The 27,572-nt window shown below is 37.3% G+C and overlaps 1 protein-coding gene across 1 annotated transcript; it reads left to right on the top strand.

The window, feature by feature from the left end:
• The first annotated feature begins 1,492 nt into the window (after positions 1 to 1,492).
• LOC111919837 (phospholipase A1-II 1-like) lies at positions 1,493 to 26,673 on the top strand. The gene is made up of 3 exons (XM_023915406.3): positions 1,493 to 1,762; positions 25,366 to 25,971; positions 26,065 to 26,673. Exons 1-3 carry the CDS (start codon positions 1,493 to 1,495, stop codon positions 26,671 to 26,673), a joined length of 1,485 nt encoding a protein of 494 aa, XP_023771174.2.
• Positions 26,674 to 27,572: the final 899 nt, after the last annotated feature.

Here is a 27,572-nt window from a genome sequence, read left to right on the forward strand (position 1 = left end):
CTTGTCCATTGCTCTTACCGTGAATTTTGTAGTCTATCAAGTACTCATCAAGGAGTTCTGGAAATCTGCTAAGTTGAAGAGAGGAAATGATAGATCTATATCTATTGAAGCTGATGTAAAAGGGTGCAATGTTATCATAACAGAGAAATCAATCAGAGAAGCGTTACAAATTGACCATCAATCTACCTTCTCTACTGAAATTGCAATTGATGAAGCTCAAGAAATTCTTGACAAGATGGGCTATGAAGGCGAATTTCCTCCCAACATAAAGAAACTACTTTCACCGTACTGGAGATTCTTGGCTCACATCTTTGTGAAATGCATATCCGGCAGACGAACTGGTGTTGATGAGATCTCATTAAGAAACACAGGATCCATTACCGCTCTTGCTGCAGGAATCAATTTCAATTTCTCAAGGTTTATCCTGGACGAATTTGTTACGAACATCAACGTGAAGACTAGAGACACATTCTTGATGTATCCCAGGTTTATTCAGGTGTTTATTGATGTGCAATTTCCTGAAGTAGTCACAGATGGAGAAATCTTGGATATGAAGTCTCTTGGTCCACACACTGTTGGGTTGATCAAATAAAATCGAAAAGGAAAAGTCGTTTTTCAAGGAAAGTTTCCCCAGGTAGAGTTTGGTAAGTTTGCTGAGTTGAATGAACTATCTGAATCTCACTGGTCTTCAGACAGAGTATCTTCGGAGCGTGTATATTCAGAACATGTGTGTTCAGAAGATGATGTCATTACAGTTTCTAATCATGAAGACGATGAAGTTGCACCTGCAGCTATTGTAGCTGAAGAGCATGACCTTCACTCTGTATAGGTTGAGAGTGATTTCAACGAAGAAATTGATTCCTTTGAGGATTTGGACCTTACGGGCTTTAACAAGGATGATATTCCCTTTAACCTTGGAGGAAATGAAAATCTCTTGTCAAATGAGGATCTTGACACTTTCTTTGACACTATCCATGATGTTTGCTCATCCAAAAACGGAGATAAGGGAGTCAGAAGACATTCTTGAGACAACGCTTCCTTCTCCAAATCAAATGACTGAAACTTCAACTCCAATGGAGACATCTTCATAGATTCCTCCCTCTGAGAATGTTCCTCCTTCTATTGACCCATCAGTGAGTGAACCTCTAACAACTCAGACCTCATTGCCTTCATTGAAGAGAAGAAGACTTGATCCTAGACCGGGTGTATTTGTGCCTGATCTATCTCAAGGCTTGTCAACTCCACCAATTACTACTTTTGTTGCATCTTCACATATTCCATCAAATGAAGGACCAAGCACATTTTATGAAGCTAGTGGTTCCTCAGTCCCTTCAGGATCATCTCCTCTTATGCTCTATTACGATGTTGCCTCTGAGAGGCTTACTCTACATTTGGCCCACGAACAAAGCTCAGTGCCTTCCTCCCGAGCTAAGGGAATTTTTTTTAGGAAGGCCATTCAAAAGAGGATGATCCAACCATAACTGACCTTCAAATGGAAATCAGCGTGCTTAATCAGATGAATATTGAGCTTAATATCTGGGTGGCTAATCTTGAAGCTGAAAAGGTCCAACTTGAAATTCAAGTTGCAGATATTAACGCAGATAAAACCCAAAAAACTCAGCAAATTTCGGATCTGCAAACCCATCTGGGAGCCTTGAGTGCAAGTTACTTTGATCTTAAGAAGAAGCTAGCAGAAGAATTTGGCAACAAATTCAAGTCTTCAGTTCACAATGTCAACACTGGCCAGTCTGCTGATCAACAAGTTCAAGAACCCCTGTTGACCTGCCCACTCAAAAAAGAACGATGATTGTCAATCACTTTGACAAGGGACCTGCTCAAGCACCAAATGTTGTTGCACTCAAGCGTGCCAAGCTAGTAGCTTCTAACAAGAAAAAGCAACTTCTTTTTCAAGAAATACTCTGATCTGAATGCTCCTAAAAATCAACCCAAAATCACTTTCACTAATCTTGAAAAAAAGAAATTTGGACACAAGTATGGTGATAGGTCAGGAATTTTCTCATGGGGCTTTCATGATGGGCTAAACATGTGGTTAGTGAGACATAAAAGCAAAAATGTGGAGCACTACAAAGACTTCCATGATTTTAGTTCCTAGACAAGGGTTGATCTTTCAGAACTATCAAGTGTTCCATTTTCAAATCCTTCTAGAGATCCAAAGGCAAATCATTTCAAGGGATTCTTGGAGGATCAAGTAAAGAAGGGATTCTCTAGTATGAAGATTGCCGAGTCTTTTATTAAGAGCATCCCTAAGGTAGTGGACCCCAAGAAAAATAATCCTTTTCAGAATGTTATGTGGCCACCAACCAATCAAGTCAGGCAGATTCCGGTGCTGCAAAACCTTAATGATGGATCTCTCATGAAAATGCATTACTAGGTCTATGAAGAAACAACTGTGACTACTATCATAAAATTTCAAAAGGGTTGCTTTCGCCTATATGAAAAAAGAGACCTACTTCAATTTAGCAAGTGGGATATTCATCAGTTGGCCTTACATCAGATAAAGGTAGCTGAAGATATTTTCGAGCCTGGTGCGAAAGAGTACACAACAATGGTTGCTAAGATTATTGCGAAGGAGATGTGGCAAGGGGAAATAGGAGGGTCTGATGTGCTTATAATTGAAAAGGACTAAATTACAGCTAGCCCTAACCAAGGGGAGATTGAAGGGTCCATGTTATGGTTTGGGCTAGGCTTTTAGATGTATAGGTCATTTCTACTTTAAGTATTGTAATAGAAGTGCTTTTGGTGTGTTTCAGCCATGAGTGTGTTTACGGGCATGTCCAGTTTATGATCATGTGTTCTTTGCTATATATAGGATCAGTTTGTATTTTTTGTTGGTTGTTGATAATTCATTGTGTTAACGGTCATTATCAGAGTTGTACCAGACGTTTTATGAATACAAATGTGTGCAAGCTTTGATTCATTCTTCTTCTACTTAATTCTCATCTTAATTGATTGTTAGATTGCTTGATTACTGGTTAAGATCCTGTTTCTAGGACCTTACATACGGCATGCTTCAAGAACATGATGCACAGTCGGTTTCAAAAATCCAGATTTCATCCATGTTACAACCTATAAGCTATAGGGGATCGATAGTTGAGGCTTAGACAAGAAAAATACACTACCAATTTCACCCTAAACATCAAAAAATCAACAGATTAAGCAAAACCCTAGATTTTTTTACCATAACCAGAAATGCCATATCTAGGTTAGATTAATTAATTAAATCATAAATTATGCATTGGGGTTTAGTAATCAGTTGTTAAACTAGATATACAGCTAATCAATTTTGAGTATTACGAGCAAAAGTGATAAAATCCTAAAAAGCCTTAAAAACGCTATATACATAATTAATAGATTGTTAGGTACTAAATGTAAGATAAGATTAGGAGTAAGGAGTATCCTAGATGTAGGAGAAATCAGAACCCGAAGTCAAAATCAATGAATGCGCAACGTGTCTATCGCGTGTGGTGGCCAGTTAGGAGAAAGAGTTGCGGCACTTGTTGTCGAATAAAGACAAAATCGTCATTAAATAACGAATTAATCAAGGTGTGAGAGATGCATATGCCATGCACGAAGTGCAATACCCTATTTTTAAAATTTGACACTTTTTACCTCAAATTTATTTCATCTATCAGTTTTGTACCCTAAGAATTAAAAAGTCATTTAAACATAGAAACCTTACCTATCCAAAGTCGTAAAGCACGAAAGGAATAATGTACCATTATTCATAATAATTCCATTAAATAACAATGAATCTCATTTATAGACAACCAATCCATCTAAGTAAAGCATAGACCGATAATAAGACATATTTCTATGGAATTAACTAGTTAGAAACCATAGTATGTGCTAAAAAATAAGTATGAAGAATATTACATTCCCAAAAAAATTAAAACACATAAAAATTTAAAAATTTCAATTATACCAATCAAATCTATGAGAAAGAAATAACAAGTAACATCATTATAGGATGAAAACAGGACAATGTTAGCATTAGTAGATCCAACCACCATCAAGTCAATGATTGAGCATCAAGTCTATGATGTTATAGGAAATTATGGACTCGCTACGAAGGAATGAAATATCAACCAAGGGGATAAAGAAGGTAGGTACAAGCACCTACAAGGAGTTTATCACAACAAACAAAGACCCTTCTATGGAGATGTGTAACACCGTGATTTCCAAAAACAAAATTTTCATTTAAATAATCAAATTAATATTAAAACACTTGTTTAAAATCTTATTCACATTCAAATTGCAAAACATAGTTTCATTTTCGTTATAATAGAAGACCAGGATCCTCCAAAACACAACTCTTTCTTCGGTGTGTACAATCGAACCGTTGCCATCCCGCGTTACTGTAAGATCCTGAAACAACATAACATAAACAACGTAAGCACGAAGCTTAGTGAGTTCCCCAATATACCTTACGCACATACGTCATCCGGCCCGGACCTTTCGGTCCACATAACATTGCCTTTCGGCCCGGACCTTTCGGTCCACATAACATTGCCTTCCGGCCCGGACCTTTCGGTCCACATAGTATTGCCTTCCGGCCCGGACCTTTCGGTCCACATAGTATTGCCTTCCGGCCCGTAACATAATCGCCTTCCGGCCCATAACAGTATAAACATAACACATGTAACATAACGCACATAACACATAAGTCATACATCATACCGTTCTTCCTATCACATGAAGTCTCGCCTTCCGGCCCGTATAAGTATACATCATATATAAGCATACATCACATATAAAGCATCTATCTCTCTAGCCATAGCATAAATATAACACATACGACCTTCCGGTCTCACAATCAAACCCTTCCGGGTAAAGTATAGTGAGAAGACTCACCTCGCGGACACTGGAAGATAGCAACTCCTGAAATCCCTTGCACTTGATCCTCCGAGCTACAAGCTCCCTGTAACACCATATATCCCTTAGTAATACTTCTATCTTCCACGTTAACTGACCCTAAGAAATCACACCGGTCAACTCTGGTCAACAGCCCGTTGTCAGCTCGACTGGACTCGGCGAGTTCCCTGGCGACTCGGCGAGTCTGGTCGTCCTTCAATCCTCTAAGAGTCCCCTTCTACTCGTCGAGTATCCTCTTTGACTCGACGAGTTACTCCTGGAAGAATCGCGGGGCCACCCCGACTCTACTCGCCGAGTCTGAAGAACCAACTCGGCGAGTCCCAGTGAACCTTCAAGCTACTCGCCGAGTCTGATCATCCGACTCGGCGAGTCCACGCCATGCAGTCGATCGAACTGCTTCCTGAGATACATATATTCCCGAATATACAAACATGGGACCCTCTGGACCTCTAAGGGTCCTAATACAAGGTTATAAACATTGGATAACGACACAACAATCCATCTAACCTCCAAATGGGTTTCACAAACCCTAAATCCGTGCACACATTCACATAGCAGTAAATAATCCGAAAGGTTACCTGAATCATGCACTCTCAGTGTCCCCAAGACTCAAAACGTGATTCCCTTACTGTCCCATTAGCCAAAACCTTCTCCTTCTTGAACAATAACTTCCTCAAATCACCAATGATCTTCAATCCTTGTTCTGGATGCCCACAACCGGTTTAGGATCCTTCTCAGTCGGCCAAAAGGCGAACAATGACGGCATAAGGTCCCTTATATACGACCCAATACGAAACGGCTAGGGTTTCCGCTGAACAGCATCGACTCGCCGAGTCCATATCTGGACTCGTCGAGTCCAGTCGCGAACCCGCGACCAAATCTGCGACCCTACTCGGCGAGTCTGGCTCCAACTCGCCGAGTCCCCCCTTTAAAACACCCTAAAATGCAATTTAACAATACTTGAGATTTTGGGCTGTTACAATTCTCCCCCACTTGAATTAGACTTCGCCCTCGAAGTCTCACTCTGAAAATAGTTCTGGCTGCTGCTCCCGCATCTCACGATTCGGCTCCCCTAGACACTACCGATCTCTCTCGAGGCCGCTACTGAACCAATACCAGAGGTACCTCCTTGTTCCTCAGAATTTTGATCTTCTGATCTCCGACGGCCACTGGCCTCTCGACGTAACACAGGCTCGCATCCACCTAATCGTTCTCAAGTAGAACCACTGCTGACTCATCCGCTATACACCTCTTCAATTGCGATACATACAAGCGTCATGGATCCGTCCCAATTCCGTTGACAGCTCCAACAATAGGTCACCCTTCCTACCTTCGTACCTTCACGAAAAGACCCAACATACCGGGGCCCCCCATTTACTCCTCTTCCTAAATCCAAACACCCCGTCAGAATTACGAAGTCGCCGACCGGAATCTCATGCTCGTAACGGTGTCTGCCTGCATAACCTTCCTGTTAACTCTAGACGATCACTAACTCTCTTTAACCTGCTGAGTCTGCTCTGTCAACTAAAGCACGAACTCTGAACTGCTCATCACTCTCTGTAATCGGAAATTACCCAAGATGCACTCTGCTCCAAATCTCAACGATCACTCAACCCATAAGGGTTAGGATACCCTGAACCACCAGATCCCCTATCCAAGGCCCACTTTGCCCATTCCGGTTCGACTGAGAGATCCATTCTCCCTCTCAGATCAACTCTCACAAGTTCCCTCTTGCCATCACATACACATACTGAACTAGTCCCAACACTCGCAGGTTGAAAAACCCGGTACACTAATGATATCCTCGAACATCTCCCAAGGAGAACCACTAATATCCGTCCTATACTCTGATCAGAATCACACTGAGAATTCAAGATTCTCTATTCTCTTGCATCCTTTCTGAGTCTCGTCAGTCATCCCAACCCGGATGGTTCCTACTTCATTGCCGCATACATGATGCTCGAAACCATACTTGAAATACTCTAACCATAACCCTGCTCTGCAAATTTCACTTTCGTGAACTTGCACCCCTTCGGAGTTACACACCTTCCTCTTTTCCTTTTTCCAAGGAACCCTCTTGGCCATAATGCCACTCCAACCGGTGCCACGGTGCTCGCCCCAAGCGACACCACCCTTTTTGCATAACCGCTAACCACATACTCTGGTTCTCATTGCAGGGGCTCTCAATCTCATGCACTCCCTCCACTCATCAAAATCACTGCCTCAGCTAAACAAGATCACTAACCCGGGGCCAGACCTTCCAATGCAATCACACTGCAACATACACAATCCGCAATCTCAAACTGATCCAGCAATACCAACAGAGTCTCCAGCATGACTGGACCGACTCTCATAACACATACCAGCCACTCGAGGCTATGTCTCTGTGGGTCCGTACACCCAACTCTGCGAACCCTCAGGTTCTAACTCTGGAACCTTTCGGTTCCAGCTCTAGAAACATGCACAACATAATCTCGGTTACTTACTCAAGCTTGATCCTGACCTTCTCTCAGGCCTCCACAATCGAATGCCCTAGGTCTGAATCCCGCCCCGCATACCCGACGCTCACTCTCGTCGGCCTATACTCTGCGCTGACAACCACTGCTGAATCCCAACAGCTAAGCACCCTCACATACTCATCGATCTCCCGGAGAATTTTCTAATTCTCCCCCACTAAAACACTGACTAACTGCCACCGATCGTCATTAACGACCTTACAGAACAATCCTGTACAAAGAGAACGATTACACACTGACTGCTTCCCCCAAGCACAAGCAACCCTCAGCAAAACACACATCCTCCCTGATCAACCCACTCACAAGAATCTAGTCCTTCAATCATCCACTCCACGACTGTAGATGCTACCCGACAATCAACCCAGTGCCGCATCTCCCCTAACAACCCCCACGGACGATAACCAAAGGAATCCGCGACCATAACCCATAACCAAACCCACAATCTGCCCAAGGGATGAACACCACATCGAAAACCGCACAAGACTACTGACACTAAAACACCAATTATAACCATACCCAACCATCAGGGAACAACGAATGCCAAAGCGAAAACCTGAAACACCAATCCATCACCATGCCAGACCCGCGAAACAACGAATACCGCATCGAAATCCGTACAAGATACCAGCACAACCAATACGTCAAATCAATGCAAGACAATTAAGACATCATGAAAACATCATACCCGCTGCCTCCGGCACTGCTCCGTCTCCCTCTGTCGTACGCAGATAAACACGATCCTGAGCCCTCTGGGGCTCCGCTCCATCTTGTCCTCCTCAAGTCCCGAATTGGCACGGACTGCCAACAATCCCGTGCACAGTGCCCCTCCTTTCCGCACTTGCGGCATGCACCACCGGACCCGCAAGCTCCGATGTAACCCCTTTTTACTCGATCGACGACACCTTTGGTCTCATGCTTTCCTACTGCATCTCTACACTCCACTTATTACTACTCCTGACAATTCTTGCTTTCTTACATACTGCACCCGGTTCTCCCCCACTAGGGTTCGAACCAACACCAATTAATATACAATCAACCCACGACTATCTTTCATCAGCGAAATCGTATCTGCTCCAGAAAAGTGTTGTGCAACACCCGATAGTCCCTCCCCTTATGGAGTCAAACAATCCCCTATACTCTGAACCTCTAGCTAACTCTCCAAGAACTTCTCATCACGGCTGCCTCTAATCGTTCCAAATCCCATACTGATCTAATACTAAGCACCTGCACTGCTCGACAACATATCTGGCCAGAAGAATGCACCGCAGCATCATCGTTCCTCTCATCTCAACTCATCAATCCGTATCCAACGCCGGATTTGTCCCAAGAACAGGGACTTATTCTCAACATAGACGACAACTCTCCGCACTGCAAAACTCGTCTGAACTCTTCACTGCTACCACTATAACCCAACCTATTATTCTCAATTAGGTGTGGTGTGGTTCTCGACTACCTCAGCCCCAACTGACTGTCTGTTCACGGTAAATCCCGGTCTCGCGGTACACCCGCTACCTGATGCTCTGAGGGAAGTCATTATCGATAACTACCTGCAGGGTGTACTCCCAAATCCAGAACTGAAACACCAGACCTATCGCGTCTTGCACACGAGTATAAATAACACTACCCACCCAAAAGGTGACCTCTCCTCTGTCGTCTGATTGCTCGACTCAACTGAAATTCTCCCCTGCCTTTGACTCTTACCAAAATACTCTGATAGGCACTTGACTTTCCCCTCGAGGAACGCCTCTCCGTACTCAATCATGGTCTATAGGCCTGAAACCCATAGCGTCCAATCTCTACCTCATCGGTCATAACCGGATAACAAGATAGCCACAAACATCATCCCATGACATCCCTCCTTGACATGCTTCAGTGTATGGTACCTGAACCATAGCACCACTCCTCAATCTGCTCCAATGCATAGCACTCGGACCACAACATCTATCTCAATCTGTTCCGATGTATGGTGCCCGGACCATAACATCACTCTGTATCCGCTCCGATGTATGGTATCCGAACCATAACATCACCCCTCAATCTGTTCCTTAGGACCTTTAGGATGCCCCCTGTATCAAGTATGGGTCCTCTGCTTTCAGTAGTACGGGCCCATACTACCTGCCACATCTACCCATACTTTCCACACGGACCATCCCAGAGTTCCTAAATAGCTGATCGACCTGCTCTTTTTCACCAATCCCATCTTGCATGCTCGCTCCCCAGTGAAATCCTCTACTCTACCCGCGCACCCATCTTGGCTAGGTTTAATCTCTAGCCCATTCCGCCGTCCTCCCACTTCTTTGCTATCAGCTGCTGAAAAGCTCCTGATGATGCCAAACATCTACCTCCTGAGTATCGTCATACTCACTTAGTAGCTGTCTCCCATCATCGAGAACTCCACAAAGCACGAAGCAAGCAGCATTCGAGCATCGAAGCATACACAGGACTCCTTAGCTGTGATAGCTCCACCTTCTCGGCTCATCCTCGGAAGTACCACTGTACTCCGTAGCTCTACCCCTCGTGCGTTCTAACTAGATACCCTCACTCATCACATACACACAAAAGCATAACGCACATATAACAGCAAACCCTAGACTAAGGCATCACAAATCAGGCCACTCTAGTCCTAAGATGTGAAATACCTAGCCTGTCTCTAGCATGCAATAATGTTTCATAGAGTGCATAATAGATATTTCATAATACAAAAGTAAGGGTATTTTGGGAAATCACCGTTTGGCTCTGGCTGATTGTACACACTGCTCTTTCTTGCTTTCTCTTTGAACTCTTATTCACTTTTAGAAAACTATTTATTTGAAAACCTTTTTCTTAATTCCTCAGTTTGAGTCCAGACTCACCCGTAGGCGCGTCCGAATCCCTCAAACCAAGGCTCTGATACCAATTTGTAACACCGTGATTTCCAAAAACAAAATTTTCATTTAAATAATCAAATTAATATTAAAACACTTGTTTAAAATCTTATTCACATTCAAATTGCAAAACATAGTTTCATTTTCGTTATAATAGAAGACCAGGATCCTCCAAAACACAACTCTTTCTTCGGTGTGTACAATCGAACCGTTGCCATCCCGCGTTACTGTAAGATCCTGAAACAACATAACATAAACAACGTAAGCACGAAGCTTAGTGAGTTCCCCAATATACCTTACGCACATACGCCATCCGGCCCGGACCTTTCGGTCCACATAACATTGCCTTCCGGCCCGGACCTTTCGGTCCACATAACATTGCCTTCCGGCCCGGACCTTTCGGTCCACATAGTATTGCCTTCCGGCCCGGACCTTTCGGTCCACATAGTATTGCCTTCCGGCCCGTAACATAATCGCCTTCCGGCCCATAACAGTATAAACATAACACATGTAACATAACGCACATAACACATAAGTCATACATCATACCGTTCTTCCTATCACATGAAGTCTCGCCTTCCGGCCCGTATAAGTATACATCATATATAAGCATACATCACATATAAAGCATCTATCTCTCTAGCCATAGCATAAATATAACACATACGACCTTCCGGTCTCACAATCAAACCCTTCCGGGTAAAGTATAGTGAGAAGACTCACCTCGCGGACACTGGAAGATAGCAACTCCTGAAATCCCTTGCACTTGATCCTCCGAGCTACAAGCTCCCTGTAACACCATATATCCCTTAGTAATACTTCTATCTTCCACGTTAACTGACCCTAAGAAATCACACCGGTCAACTCTGGTCAACAGCCCGTTGTCAGCTCGACTGGACTCGGCGAGTTCCCTGGCGACTCGGCGAGTCTGGTCGTCCCTCAATCCTCTAAGAGTCCCCTTCTACTCGTCGAGTATCCTCTTTGACTCGACGAGTTACTCCTGGAAGAATCGCGGGGCCACCCCGACTCTACTCGCCGAGTCTGAAGAACCAACTCGGCGAGTCCCAGTGAACCTTCAAGCTACTCGCCGAGTCTGATCATCCGACTCGGCGAGTCCACGCCATGCAGTCGATCGAACTGCTTCCTGAGATACATATATTCCCGAATATACAAACATGGGACCCTCTGGACCTCTAAGGGTCCTAATACAAGGTTATAAACATTGGATAACGACACAACAATCCATCTAACCTCCAAATGGGTTTCACAAACCCTAAATCCGTGCACACATTCACATAGCAGTAAATAATCCGAAAGGTTACCTGAATCATGCACTCTCAGTGTCCCCAAGACTCAAAACGTGATTCCCTTACTGTCCCATTAGCCAAAACCTTCTCCTTCTTGAACAATAACTTCCTCAAATCACCAATGATCTTCAATCCTTGTTCTGGATGCCCACAACCGGTATAGGATCCTTCTCAGTCGGCCAAAAGGCGAACAATGACGGCATAAGGTCCCTTATATACGACCCAATACGAAACGGCTAGGGTTTCCGCTGAACAGCGTCGACTCGCCGAGTCCATATCTGGACTCGTCGAGTCCAGTCGCGAACCCGCGACCAAATCTGCGACCCTACTCGGCGAGTCTGGCTCCAACTCGCCGAGTCCCCCCTTTAAAACACCCTAAAATGCAATTTAACAATACTTGAGATTTTGGGCTGTTACAAGATGAAGGAGTAAATGGCTTAATCCACTATATAGAAGAGATGGAAATCAAGTGTGCCAAGGATTATTGGGTAAAGTTTACAACCTACACATTTATGAGTAAGGCTCTTATCTGGTGGAATGCTCATGTAAAAACCTTAGGAATAAATACAGTTTACATAGTTTCATTGGATAAACTAAAGAAGCGATGATAAGAGAATTTTGTTCTAGGGAAGACATGATCTGAGTGGAACATGAATTCCATCGTATAATTACAAGAAACACAAGCTTGGAAACCTATATCATATGCTTTGATGACCTAGACACAATATGCCCATGATTGATTGGCTCGGAATGCAAGAAGATCGCAACATACATCAAGGAGTTAGCTCCACAAATTCAAAGGATGATATACATACACAACCTAACCCAATACCTACAAAGATGCTTGACAATTAGCCTTTAGTCTAACATAACCGATAATCAGGAAGAAACCATTAAATTCAAGAAAGAATAAGAAAGGAGTCAAGGATTTCAGAAGTAAGTGGGGAGAAGGTGTGACAACCCAAAATTTCCATCCAGTTCAGTCTAACACTTCTTTGAAAGTCAAACTCATTGCTGTTATCTTTTAGCACAATTAGAAGTTTATTTGAGCATTCTGAGCCTTGTACACTTAAGGAATAAGTGTCAGGGTTAATTGGCTGAAGTTTTAGCTCAAAGAAATGACCTCAAACACTCATGCAAGGAGTTCACGGCCAACACATTGGATTTTACGGCTGTAAACTCCATGTGGGCCGTAAACTCTTGCCTATATGATGAAAAGGTGGCCATTTGTTCATTCCTTCCTTCCATTTGGCCCAAATCCTCTCAAGTATCATCCCGTTCTTTGTCCCCGATCTTCAAAACTCATAAGCTTATTGTCTTAACTAGTTGATATCTTGCATGAACTAGTAATCTTACATGATTTCATCCATGAAATCATTCCATTTTGTAGATCTTCAAGTTTCACCAACAACACCAAGAACACACACTCTTGTTCTTGGCCAATATTGACCATTTGAGCTCGTAGATTGTAAGTACTCTTGATCCAACTCATTGTAAACTAAGTTTATCATATTTAGAGCTTAGAAAACATAAGAAATCATGGGATTCAAGGAGTTTACGGCCAAGGCATGTTCTTGGGCCGTAAACCCCTTTTTTAAGGGTGCAAATGACACCTTAACACCTTAGTAAGATTTGGTTAGTGACATAGAACCTTACCCCATCGACCTAAGAACCAAGATTCATGAAATGGTACTCCTTACCATGAGTTTATGGCCGTAAACTCATGGGGAAGTGGTCCCAGGGCCGTGAACATCAAACAAGGTCATTTTAGGACCTTAAACCCACCCAAACACTTGTTTAAAGCTTTGGAGCACTTAACCAATTAAGACCTTAGAGTTTTAAGCCCCTTTTGGTGACTAATGGAGAGTTTACGGCCAGGAGTAAACTCCCCTGGGCCATAAACTCCAATAAAGATGGTCATTGGACCATAAACTCCCGTATGAGGCTTTGCACTCCTTTGTTGCAACCCGATAGCCTCCTAGCACTTGACCAAAGTGTTTTTCTTGCAATAGGATGTTCATACATGTTTAATTAGTGTTATAATCACTAATTGTTTATATACATATTTCTTCATATGTAATTAGGATCATTGTGTGTGTCTAAGTCTTCACTTGACACCAAGCACTTGTACGACACTTCCTTCCGATCCGCTCACTGCAAGTGAGTTCATACCCCTTGAATTAAGCTTTTAAATATTTTCAAATGTTTATAAATGCTTTATGGGGGGGAGGGAATACAAGTTGAATCATGTTTAGTTATTATATCAATCACATGTGATTAATAATTAACATACAAATGGCTTTACTTTACGTTAACTGTTTTACCAATCAGTTTTCTTCAAATGTTTATCTTAAACGTTTTTAAGTGTTTAAAACACTTTATTAAACTGTTTATTAAACACTGTATGTTTCATTTCAAACCCTGTTACATTTGTGGTTCAAACAAAGGTTCCTTTATACTTAAATTGTTTTTATGAAACAAATACTTTCAAACAGTTTTATAAATTGACATCAAGTCGATCTTTTCTTAGGTATTAATCTTTTTCAAAGGTTTTACAAAACTCCTTATATGCTTTTATATTGTCAGTTGCATGCCTGCATATGTATAGTTATATAAATAATGTTTAAAGGACTTAGGAAGGCTAACCTGCTTTATTTCCTTTTCCCCGTTGGGATGTGGTCTGGTAGGGTATCGGGTATCCGTCCGAAGGTCGTTTAACTATCAGTTATATATCATGTATACATATAGAGACATAAAAGTTTTCCTCAGTCATTTCAGTACCTTTAGGTAGCAAAGGCATTACTTCAGGTTATACACTTACATGGTTAGTAACTATTATAGGTATAGTTACGAGATACCACTTACCATTCCAAGTACAAGGAATCACACAAGAGTCAGTTCATTCATGAGTCTATACTAGTACATTACATGATACATGAGTATGTTTACATAGATACGCTTACATGAGTGCGTTTACATAGATACAGTTACATGAGTGCGTTTACATAGATACGCTTACATGAGTGCGTTTACATAGATATGCTTACATGAGTACGTTTACATAGATACGCTTACATGAGTGTGTTTACATAGATACGCTTACATAAGTACGCTTACATGAGTACGTTTACATGAATACTTTTACCTGGATACTTTTACATAGATAATATATGACAAGTTACTATTACATATTATATGAATAGATTATGTTATATACTTCTCCTTCTTATCTTTATTTTGTGATGCAATCACATAATCGACGAGATAGATTGGACTTTATATCCTAGTACAAGAGGATACTTTGTGGGACTAACCATTCCTATCACCGCTGTTAGTTACAGAGGTAAATGCACATCTACGGATATCTTAGGTTGATACCATTATAGGTATACTTTAAGGGACTAACTATTCCTACACCCAGCTGTTAGCAACAGAGGTAAATGTACATCTACAGATGTCTTAATTTAACACTGTTAGTTATCCTAGTGCAAAAGGATAGTACTTAAGTTATTATGTTATTTTCTTCCTTTACTTTGTGATACGTTCACATGAACGACAAGGTAGGATATATTTGATATAGATAACTATTTTCGTTATTACCTTTATATTGTGACTCATACACATAAACGATGAGGTATACTATAGTTTTATACTAATAGTTAAACAGGGAAAAACCATCACATTTACAGAGATACTTACTTTCAAAACAGTCGGGTATTGGTAGAAGACAACTTTCAAAACAGTCTGGTCTTGGTAGAAGACTACTTTCAAAACAGTCGGGTCTTGGTAGAAACTTTCAAAATAGTAGGGTCTTGGTAGAAGACTTCTTTTATACATAGGGATTTCTAGGGTTATTCAAACGCTTTCCACTACTTACAAACATTTACATACTTATATGAGCTTTCTTTCAAAACAATGTCAAGACTTTCATTACAAGTTTTACACATCAAAGACACATGAATACTTATGAATTCACCAGCTTTTTGGCTGATACTCGCTTTCAAAATAACTTGTATTCTCAGGTCACAAATAGACAGGTACGACGACTAGGTTTTGTGAAGACGGAGCAGTCCAGACTCGTCTTATTCTGATTATTCATTTTATTGTTGTATATTATGAAAGAACTCTTGTAATTAAAATTATACTATTGATGCAATGGATGATGTTGTTGCTTGTTTACTACTTTACATTGTTGTGATATATTACATGACGTCCTCCGCCCCAGAACGTTTCTGCCGTTCTCGGTTTTGGGGTGTGACAGAAGGTCCCAAGGGAGAATCAAGTCGATCATCATGGAAGAAAGTATACAACAATAAATCTCGGGAAAGATCACCGACTCCACCAAGAGAATACTTGGGGAGGCTTCCTAAGTGTGACAGTTGCAATTATTACCATCAGGGCAATTGTAAGGAGGTAGTTGTGACAACTATGGTAGAAAAGAGCACATCACAAAGCCTTGCACAAACTAACACATCAAGTGAAGAAATGGTTGAAGAAAAGTACCTAGGTACAATGTAATAATATAATAAATTCTAGGACTACCCTATGAAAACACCTATGTAATGCTTAAGAAATGAAGTGAAAGGACTAGCAATCCTAGAAATGTTTACCTTTGAAAGGAATGTAATATATACACACCTATTTTAATACAATTACGTGTAAGATATTCCTAAGAATAGTTCAAACCAATACTTAAACATGGAGATTCGAACATAGAAATCCCTCTAGAAATCTATAATAACAAAAATAGGAAATAAAACTTAATCCTAGGTTTCCTAGTCGTGTAAATAAAAATAAATAAATACCAAAAAATGATGTTAAAGAATTATAAGTAAAAACAACGAACACCTAAAAGAAGTGTGACCAAGGAAAATTAATTATCCCAGCAAAAAGGAAGGATCAAATGGGGATTAAGAAACTGGTCTCCCCAAATAATATAACCCTATGATCTGAATTTTGAGACAAAATTCCTTAAATATGGGAGAATGTAACAATTGCAACAATTGCCACCAGTCACCAATTATAAAACAGTCTTAGAATATGATAATTATCTAAACACAAGGCTTAGAACCTTGATACATGAGAGAAAGTAGTCCAACATATGCGTAAATTGCATAAATAAGTGCGCAAGAAGTTGCATTAATTGGTATAAAGGGTAACATATTAGTAAAATACATTACGGTGTCATTTCAAGGATATAAACTTCATTAAAATTGGACTTCGATTGGAGGAGTTATGATTATTAGTAAAAAAGTAAAATAAACCGCGTAAATAAATTTTACAACATCAAAGTGATACTAAGAGATTGGTTAGGTTTTGGCTAGTGCCATAAAAAGGAGAGTCGTTGTACTCCTTGAGATAAAAATTTTGAGATGAAGAATGCCATAAATGGTGTAGGTACAATGAAGATATGATTTTTGGAAAAACATAAAATACGGGCTAAAAACGAAAGTAGGAATCAGCCAAAACAACCTAAAGGAAAGTTGTATTACTAATCAATAGCTACACAAATATATAAGAATGTCGCAAACAAGATTCATATAAGAGAGAAATGAATTTTAAGAAAAAATTAATCGTGCATGCGTTACACACGCCACGCACGATGTGCACCTCTGACTCCCATATTCGTCAAGATGCGAGAGACATAGACCTCCAGGAAAGTGACATGTGACAAGTTTTGAATGGAGCCACGATACTTTTGTGAAACGCATATAGATATTTGCGCCATGTGGACATTAAAATCGGCCCGATAGATAGAGGCCTTCACCCCCTTCAACTTCCACACCTCAACCAACCTCTCTTCCCTCTGAGCCGATCTGAAAGCATCTTCCTCTTCCTGATGAATCGAAACTACCAATGTGATAGTCAGAGTCTCTTTAATCATCCTACAAAGGTGAGTTCACGACCCCACTTTTACTATTTTTAAATATTTTATGGGGCGAATAGATATTATAAAATTATATCAATGAGTTTACAAAAATATTATTAGTTGTAATATATCAGTAGTTTATACAGTACACAAAACGTTAGCATAATATTATGTCTGGTAGTTACTCTGCCTAAATTTTAAGCTTGATATTAAGCCTAGTCGTTATAATACCTAAAATTAAACTGGAAGATTTTACGTAGTTATTATGTTAGTACATAGTCGTTATGCTGACCAATTTTAAGGATAAACATTGTACCTAGTTATTACCCTGCCCTAATATCCTATCGATATCAAAATCATAATATTCTTATATATATATATATATATATATATATATATATATATATATATATATATATATATATATAAGAATAATTATGTAAGAGAACTACATTAAAGGCAAACCTAAGGATAAGCAATGTACTTAGAATTACTCTGCCCGAAAACCCTATCAAAGAATATCATTATATATATATATATATATATATATATATATATATATATATATATATATATATATATATATAGTAGAATCCCATTTTTTCAATTTTTACCGATCAGCTTGTGCGGAATAATAAGATCTTGAGATTTAACGATAACAAAAAGATGAAGAACAAAAGAAGATAAGTAATCTGATGATTTACTAGAAATAGAGAAAATATTACAATGAAGAACATATGGGATGGGAGTGATAACTCTTCCTTTCTCTCTAACTAGACAAAGAAACTACATTTTGGTGTACACAAAACAAATTACCACTCCTTCTCTACTTTTAGAGAGAGGTGACCTACAATACAATAAAATGATTATAATAACCTAACTATTACTCATAATTTGTAGAGAATTTGTATGCTCCAACAATCTCTGCCTAAATGCTCGCAAAATGATGAATGATACAAATACATTGATAAAAGGCTAAAATACATAGTAAACAACTAGCAAATACAATAATAAAATGAAACATAATAAGAGGCAAATGTTGAAATGTCTCTGAAACTATGAAGTGTCTGTGATGTATGATGGTGGATCTAAATCTCTAATCGGTAAAAGTCATCGACTTCAAAACTTCACATTTGAGGCAAAAAAATAAGTTTTGGGTCTTCACAGTTATCATAATCCTAATCATCAAGTTGAAGATCCCATTAGAAAACACTTCGACTTCAAATATCTGAAACATCACCTGTTCTCGAATCATAATACACCTAAATTCTTCAAAAGAATAACCTGGTAAAACATAAAAACATTATGTGGTAGAGTTGGAATAATAAACAAGTATGGATCCAGGAATAGAGGTTGTAATGATCCGCATGAAAGAATCGGACTTCAAACATCGTTAAGAACTATCATCATAGCATTGGTTTGACTAAAAAGTAGATGATAAGACAAAATCAATTAGCATGCCAAATACTAAATAATCTCCTTTTCCCAGATATCTTTAAAATCTACCCTCTGAAAAATATAACCAATAATCTGGATGATCATAATGTTATCTCCCTATTTTTGATAACCAATACTCGTATATCAAAAATAAATAAATCAATCAGGGTGGAGAGTGTAGGATACCAAGAGCTTCTCATTCTCTCCTTAAATGAATGAAGGCTCTCGATAAAACATCATCAAGAAAGTATATTGGTAATTCCATGGTAATAAGTAGCTGGTTTATTATGTTGTTGAAAACTATCTGAACAAGTACCGAAGTAACAATAAGAACTCTGCGTGAAAAGTCTTTGCTCTTCGGAAAAATGGTGATGTACCCAAACTGCAGTGTTGGAACTCCTGAAGAGGTCTTTAATAAATAAATTCCACTTGCTCAAGACACAAGGTTCGTCAAGCGAATATCAAGACTAACAAGTCATAAAAAGTCTTCACAGAGCGAAGGTTGCGAAGCAACTTTGTTGATGAGACACAACTGCGGTGAAATCATCCCGAAGAAAAATATGATGTCTGACTGGGGTGTGAAGGATAACTGGTCATAAAACACTGATCCAAGGAATGTTGGTCATCGAACCTTGATTAAAGGGCAATCATCATAGTAATAATTATAAAATTCTTCCAATATAATCAGCAAGAAGTAATCCATCGTGACAATCCAAGCTTGAATAAATCTCCAATAATAATATATTTCTTGAAGACAAAAAAATAGTATTGTAAAAATTATTGTACACAAAAGAGCTTCCGATCAAGGGTTGCAGTGGTAGAAATTGGTGCTTAAAAATAATTGCTTTTAAAAAAGATAATTGACTTCAAAAAATTGGTGTAAAATAAATATTTGTTGGGGTTTGGTTTTAGCAAAATAAAATAAATGGCTAACAAAAAAAGGTATTGAAAAAATAATTGGTGATAAGTAAAAGAATAAATGAGTATTAAATAAAAACAAAAAATTAGGCTTAAAAAAATAGGCTGGAGTATGAGAACAAGTGGGTTGAATGAGGTTTAACAAAATGGCGAGGTTTAGAAAATAAGAGGTTATTGTTGTGAGGAAGGATGAGAAGAGGAGGCGATGAGGGAAGGCTACCAAGGACTAGAGGTCTTCGGTGGCTTTGTGGGGTCCGTATTGATGGTTTGCAAATAGAAGCCGGTCACCGAAGATTGAGGTCTTCGGAAAGGTATGTGGTCAAGGCATAAGGCGGGTGAATTGCTAAGATAAGGGTAGCAGAGTGGAAGTAGCGAAGGACACGAGGGTTACGGTATGCTTTAGATATGTGGTGGCAAGGATAGAACACAAGGTCTATGGTGTCTCTGATTAAGAGGGACCATTAAGGCTGCTGCACAGGCGAAGGCCTCATATGCGAGGACTAGTATCATGACTCCAGTATGGCTTCAACTCCTCGGGTATGGCATGTCTTTGGTGCTGGGCACTGCGGATGAGGAGGCTGACAATGATAAAAAGCCCTTTTTCATGACATTTTGATACCGAAAAGGCAATAACTTTGTGTTTATCAATGGAAATGTTTTCTAAAGCATATGGGGATAAGGGATGGTTAGGAAAGGTAAACAGTGGCATAAAGTAGGATGGAGAAAGACAAAAAGTAAAGGACAATGCATGGTTTCAAGGTAAAATGTTGAGTATATAGGTGGTAAAGTCACAAGGATTTTCAAGAAGCATGGGAATGCATTAAATGGTGGAGTAAAGGGCATGTGCTTTTTCCAAATAACATCATAACGCCCATAGACTTTTAATTAAGATTATCAGCATCAAATGAATAACAAGGAGCTTTATACCTTCTGTGATGAACTCAAAAATAATATGTTGATAAACTCTTCAAAAAGAGGTATTCTCCAATCTTTTGGCAAGATGAAAATCTTCAAGATGTATGAATTCAAAAATTTCTTTGATATATTCCTCAAGAACAATCTTTTCCATAAAAACTCAAGATATTGTGTCTTCATTGAATAACATAAAAATGACTGGAGCAAAATTTAAAAATGTTCAAGACAACAAACATCTTCTTCCTTCTTCTTTTACTTCAACAACAAAATAGAAAACTGTATAAAGACAGATTTTTGGAGAAACATTTATTCTTGAAAGCTTGAATCAACACTTCAAAAATCAAAAATTCATAGCAAAAATTTCAAGTTGCGAACCAAGAAATATTAGTAGAGAAATCAAAAAATCATGAAGATAAGATAATCGAATAGGAGTAGTTCCCTTTAAATAATCGCTTAGATTTTCAAGGTACGACTCTGATACCAACCGTAGTATCTCATTTTTAACGATCGGCTTGTGAAAAATAATAAGATATTTTGATTAAATGATATTAAAAATATGAAGAACAAAAGAAGATGAGTAATCCGATGATTTGCTAGAAAGAGAGAAGATATTATAATGAAAAACACATAGGTTGGGAGAGATAACTCTCTCATTCTCTCTAACTAGACAAATAGACTATATATTGGTGCACACAAAACAAATGACCACTCTCACTCTATTTATAGAGAGATGTAACTTACAATATAATAAAATGAATATAATAACCTAACTATCATCATTTCCATCCTCCAACATATATATATATATATATATATATATATATATATATACATATATATATATATATATATGGGAGAGTTCAATTGAGAAAAAAAAAAGATTGAGAATGGGGGAATCATTCTCAGCCAATCATTTATTTTTGCCGCAAAATCCTCCATTGTACCGGCGGAAATGGGAAACGAATGCACATGTGTTTTCCAACGTAACATATTTCTTTAAACTATGCTAATCATTACCTTAATATATACAAAAACATAGTTTTTTTTTCGTTTTTTTAAATTTTTATAAGCTATTTTTATCAAAAAATGATTTTAAATATACCAAAATTCATGATTTTTTTTCTCTACAAATAGACATCCATATTGATGTAGTTTTAAGATAAAATAAAAAATTTATTTTTTTATATTTTCAACTATCGTTATTCATAAGTGAATAAAAATGAATCAGGTTTTTACTACAGTACATTCGTTATTCGGTTATGAATAAAAACTATGATTAATTTTTTTTTACAATTTAAGTATATTCATATATGAATATAATATATAATAAACATAGTATATTCATATTTAAATATTAGACGATGCATTCACTTATGAATATTAGATAGTATATTCACTTGTGAATATTAGATGGTATATTCACTTATGAATATTAGATAATATTTTCATATCTGAATATTACATAGTATTATATGGTATATCACATGTGAATATTACATAGTATATTCATTTGTGAATATTAGATGATATATTCACTTATGAATATTACACAGTATATTCACATATGAATATTACAAGGTATTTTCACAAATATATATATTTTTTATATGTTATTCACATATGAATAACATACAGACTTGCATATTTGTTTTTTTGTTTTAATAATCATATACTGAGAAAACATATTCATATATGAATATAACGTGGTAATTTAGTTCATGCATTTCATCAAACAGTTGGAGTGCATACAATTTAACTTTTTTTAAAAATGTTAAAAACATGATATTTTGACCATTTAAATCTTACAAAAGAGTAGATTGATTGAGAATTATATAAAATTTTTCAAAAAAAAAAACGATTTTGATATTTTTCTAACCTCAATTTTCAAGTTTTATTTGATAATCGATGTTGAATGAATGATATGAAGTGGATTTTTGTTGATTATCGATGATGTTGATCTAATAACGCTGAGAGTATAACTAATCATAGATGTTGAAGATCTGATCGTATTCAAACACAATTGAAGGTTGAATTAAAAGAACCAAAAACGAATTTTTGTTGTTAACTGTTGAATCGTGTTGATTATTGACGAAGATCGATGATTGATTAGCACTGGATGATGTTGATGATGGTTTAATTGAAAAAATCTGAATGATTGTTGAAAGTTGGAAAAGAAATTTGGATGATGAACGATGAATGGGTTTGAACTACAGATATGTATTTGAGATTGAAGGTTGTTTTCATATTTACAAGTTTGCCACCTTGTCTTTTTATGCTTGAATAAAATGAGTGACTGAAAATGATTCCCCCATTCTCAACATTTTTTATTTTCTCAATTGAACCCACCTATATATATATATATATATATATATATATATATATATATATATATATAGGGTAAAGTGAATATACCTAACAACCTTATATAAGCTTAGGTACCTAACCTCATCAAACTACGTCATTTTGCATTAAATTTTCATTGCAATCATCTGAGGTTCTTAAACTTCATCCCTAAACTTGATTTACTTCAAAAAAAATTTGGAAATTCATCATTATATTTCTCCTACATCTTTTCATTTGTAGCGGTAGGATATGAAGGCCACAGGTGGTATTCGATAGAAAGATGTGATGTAAAAGAAAGATATTGTTGAAAGTCCAAAATTTTTAGAAGTAATCAAATTATGGGGTTGAAGTTTAAGAACTTTAGGCAATTACAATGTAAATATGATACAAACTGATGTAGTATTATGGAGTTAGGTACCTAAGCTTATATAAGGTTGTTAGGTATATTCACTTTACCTATACATATATATATATATATATATATATATATATATATATATATATATATATATATATATATATATATATATATATATATAGAGAGAGAGAGAGAGAGAGAGAATTAGGTTCAAATGTTTTCAACAAGTATTGTGTGTACATATGAATCAATAAGAATTAAAAAAATAATTAATTAAATTATTTAAGTGTATAATCGTAATCTTTGCTATATTTAATTATGGTAGATAATTAAAATATTTATTATCCTTTAAACACGGAAAATCAAAGTCAAACCCATATATTAAGGAACCCACCCTACGCCTAATTATCATAGTCGATACACATATTCACCTATCATCAGTAAATGCCGAATACCAGCTCCACATTCATGCTGCCTCTACCGTTGATACTCATGATTTTCTCGTTTGGTCCATTTTAAATTTGATAGATTTCTTTATGGAGGGTTTGTTTTCTAAGATATTTAGTTTTGAAGATGGTGCTTTTTGAGGATTTTAAAGTGTGTATGTCATTTCAGATCTTCAATTGTTTTTGAAGATAATAAATGTAAATATTCTTCTTCTTCCCATCCAGTTAATTGATTTTTAACTTCTAGTTAGATTACATATAATCAAATTACTTTATAGATATTATCACCGCCTCTACTTATGTTTTTTTTTTATATATTCGTAAAAACTAATTCCAAGTACGTAATTGATTTTTTATATATTCGTAAGAATCAATTTTAATTATTAACTGGTTATGTTTTTTTATGGGTTGAACAATTACATTATTAAGTCGATTATTTGGATTACTTAAAAAAACTCATTCTATCAGAATTTTAACAAAATGAATTAATAATATCTACTACATTTTATCACAATTTATAGATTTTTATTCTTTTAGAATACATTGAATTTTTTAATATTTGAAAGTTGATTATGCATTCTTTGTGGATTTAGGTTTTGAAGAAGAATGAAAACAATGTATAACAAGAATATTCTAACGGAATGTATTTTACCGGAATATATAAAATGCTCTTAACAATAATATTTTTTCATAATGGATTAATGTTTTTATTAGATTTTGATGTTTTTTTTTTTAACTATTCTTACTTTTAATCTGTAAGAATATATATATGAATTTGTGTTTAAGTTTGATGTATAAGAATATATTAGAATGTTGTTATTATTTAATCTCGGATTCAATAATTTTGTTATTTTTCAATACTATTCTAATAGAATAAAATTCTGAAAGAACATCATTGTAACAAAAAAAATATTCTGACAAAATAAAATCGATTATTTTTACAAATTACGTTAGGATTAAAATTGAATTAAATAAAAAAAAATTTAGATTTTTAAAATTAGGAGAATTAGTTATACAAAAAAATCTGCAAATTTCCTTTTATAATTGTAGTTAATTATCCAAAATATCCTTTAGCTAAAATTTGTGTGATTATATGGTACATGTTATTCCATTGTAATATCATAGACCCTCAGATCATGACCTTTGATTATATTCAATCCGATGATTCAGATCTGTGTTACTAAAAACAAAATAACCCTATATATATATATATATATATATAAGTAATTTAATTGTTCTTTTTATGTTGACTGAGTGCAATATTCACAAACAAACAATGTAGCCTATCAAATTTTTAACTTAAAGACTGCATATTCGACCAAATCACAAGGACAATTTTTGTAATTTACTGTTATAAATATGGCAAAGATTATTAGTTAAGGCAACACGTATATATGTAGTTATGTACTTACATAACATAACAAACAACTATTCCCTCTTCATGTTTCATATGTCATGCATTTTGGTCTATAAATACGGCTTGAAACCAATGAAATTAGTTGCAGATTCAAAAAGAAATGGATGGAATCGCTAATAATTGGAAAATCTATAATGGAGTCACCCACTGGCTAGGATTATTAGACTCTCCCCCAAGCGACTTCCGCACCTACATCAACCACTACGGTGAAATGGCTGAAGCCACTTACGATGCTTACATTAAGACACCGGTCTCAAAAAACGCAGGAAATTGTCGTTTCTCACGCAAAAATCTGTTCGACCGATGTGGGATTCTTCGTGGGCGCCCGTTGAACCAGTATAAAGTGACCAAGTACATATACGCCACATCTGCTGTCCCAGTTCCTGGTGCATTTGTCACGTCTTCGTCAACACAGGCTTGGAGCAAAAAGTCAAACTGGATAGCGTTTATCGCAGTGGCTACTGATGAAGGGAAGAAGGTGTTGGGAAGGCGAGATATTATGATTGTTTGGAGAGGGACAGTCAACCCTTCGGATATGGTTCATGATGCTGAGTTAGTGAAGGTTTCCGCTAAAAAAATATTTGGTGAAATGCATCTAGATAACCCGAAAGTACACATGGGCTGGTACTCCATCTACACTACATCGGATCCGAATACACGTTACAATCAAACTAGTGCTAGAGACCAGGTAATGTATAATCCCCAAGAGTCCTTAATTATTTATTTTACATGTTCAGTATCATATCATTCATGAAAAAGAAATTCATTTTGTTATGTTTAGGCGTTGGCTGAGGTGAAGAAACTAGTGGATGAATACAGGGAGGAGGAAACTAGCCTCACCATTACTGGGCACAGCATGGGTGCAGTAGTAGGGACACTAAACGCTATTGACATAGTCTTTAATGGAATCAACAAGCAAGCAGTTGTGCCACCGAGGGCCTGCCTTGTAACCATGTTCGCTTTCGCCTGCCCAAAAGTAGGAGATGCCAACTTTCAAAAAGTATTCAATTCACAGACTAATCTTCATTGCCTACGCATTAATAATGCGCTAGATATAGTTCCCAAGTATCCTCTGGTAGGGTATTCGGATGTTGGGCACGAGTTGGGGATTGATACCACAAAGTCTACTTACTTGAAGACTGTTGGGGATCCCGTGAGTTGGCATAGCATGGAGGGTTATATGCATGGTGTTGCAGGAACACAAGGTATTAAGGGAGGGTTTAAGCTGGAGATTAATCGTGATCTCTCTCTTATAAACAAGTATTCAGGTACATTAAAGGATGAATATGGTATACCTAGTAGTTGGTGGACTGAGAAGCATAATGGAATGGTTCAAAACGATAACGGAAATTGGGAATTGAACGATCGTGAAGTAGATGACGATCAGTGAGACCGATGGCAGAATTTTATTCAATCCTATTATATGGACGTGTGTTGGGTTTGTTTGAAATTGTCCTTTACTTGTTTTTATGTTGTGCGTACTTATAATGTGTTTCTTGTTGTCGTATTTATGAGATGAATTGTATCGATGTTGGTTAATGGACTATGGGTGAAACTGAAACTATTATCAGTATCTCATTTTCCCCATATCCGGTGATATTTTATTTATAACAATAATATTTTAATATTTGTAGTTACTGAGTTAATACATAAATTAATATATAGTGTACTATTCGTTAGTATAGCGTCTGCGGAAATTAAAAGAATGTTTTGAGATAAAATTATCTCTCTGTTTTTTTCTTACTGAAATGAAAACATACAAGGAATATATACAACAAGTTTAGGGCCGGCTACACTAATCAGATCCTAGATTAAAGGAATCTCAAATCAATTCTAATCCTATCTAAAAATAAATACAAGGAATAAAATCTACTAAATATAACTTCGTAATATTCAACACTCCCCCTCAAGCTTGGTTGTAGATATTGAACAAACCAAGCTTGGAAATAAGTTCTTCGAAGTTAGTCCTTGGCAAAGCTTTAGTTAAGACATCAGCTATCTGGAGACGAGATGGAACATGGCTTAGATGAACAGTTATGTTATCAACCTTTTCAGAAATGAAATGTCGATCAATTTCTATGTGTTTTGTACGGTCTTGGTGAACTGGATTTTTTGCTATGTCAATAGCAGGTTGACTATCAGTGAACATCTTTACTGATTCTTCCTTCTTCATTCCAAGTTTCTTGAGAAGTCTTTGAATCCACATTCCTTCACAATGTCTTTATAATGCATACATATTATGGGGTCTACCAAATTTTAAGACTAAGGTCTTAAAAAACAAGGAGGTGA

Source organism: Lactuca sativa, chromosome 1, assembly GCF_002870075.4.
Source record: "Lactuca sativa cultivar Salinas chromosome 1, Lsat_Salinas_v11, whole genome shotgun sequence".
NCBI lineage: Eukaryota > Viridiplantae > Streptophyta > Magnoliopsida > Asterales > Asteraceae > Lactuca > Lactuca sativa.

Coding starts and splice junctions, on each gene's coding strand:
- LOC111919837 (XM_023915406.3), top strand. CDS start 1,493: ATGGAAATCAGCGTGCTTAATCAGATGAATATTGAGCTTAATATCTGG. Junction 1,763..25,365: donor GCCAGTCTGCTGATCAACAA/GTTCAAGAACCC, acceptor CAATGAAATTAG/TTGCAGATTCAAAAAGAAAT. Junction 25,972..26,064: donor AAACTAGTGCTAGAGACCAG/GTAATGTATAAT, acceptor TGTTATGTTTAG/GCGTTGGCTGAGGTGAAGAA.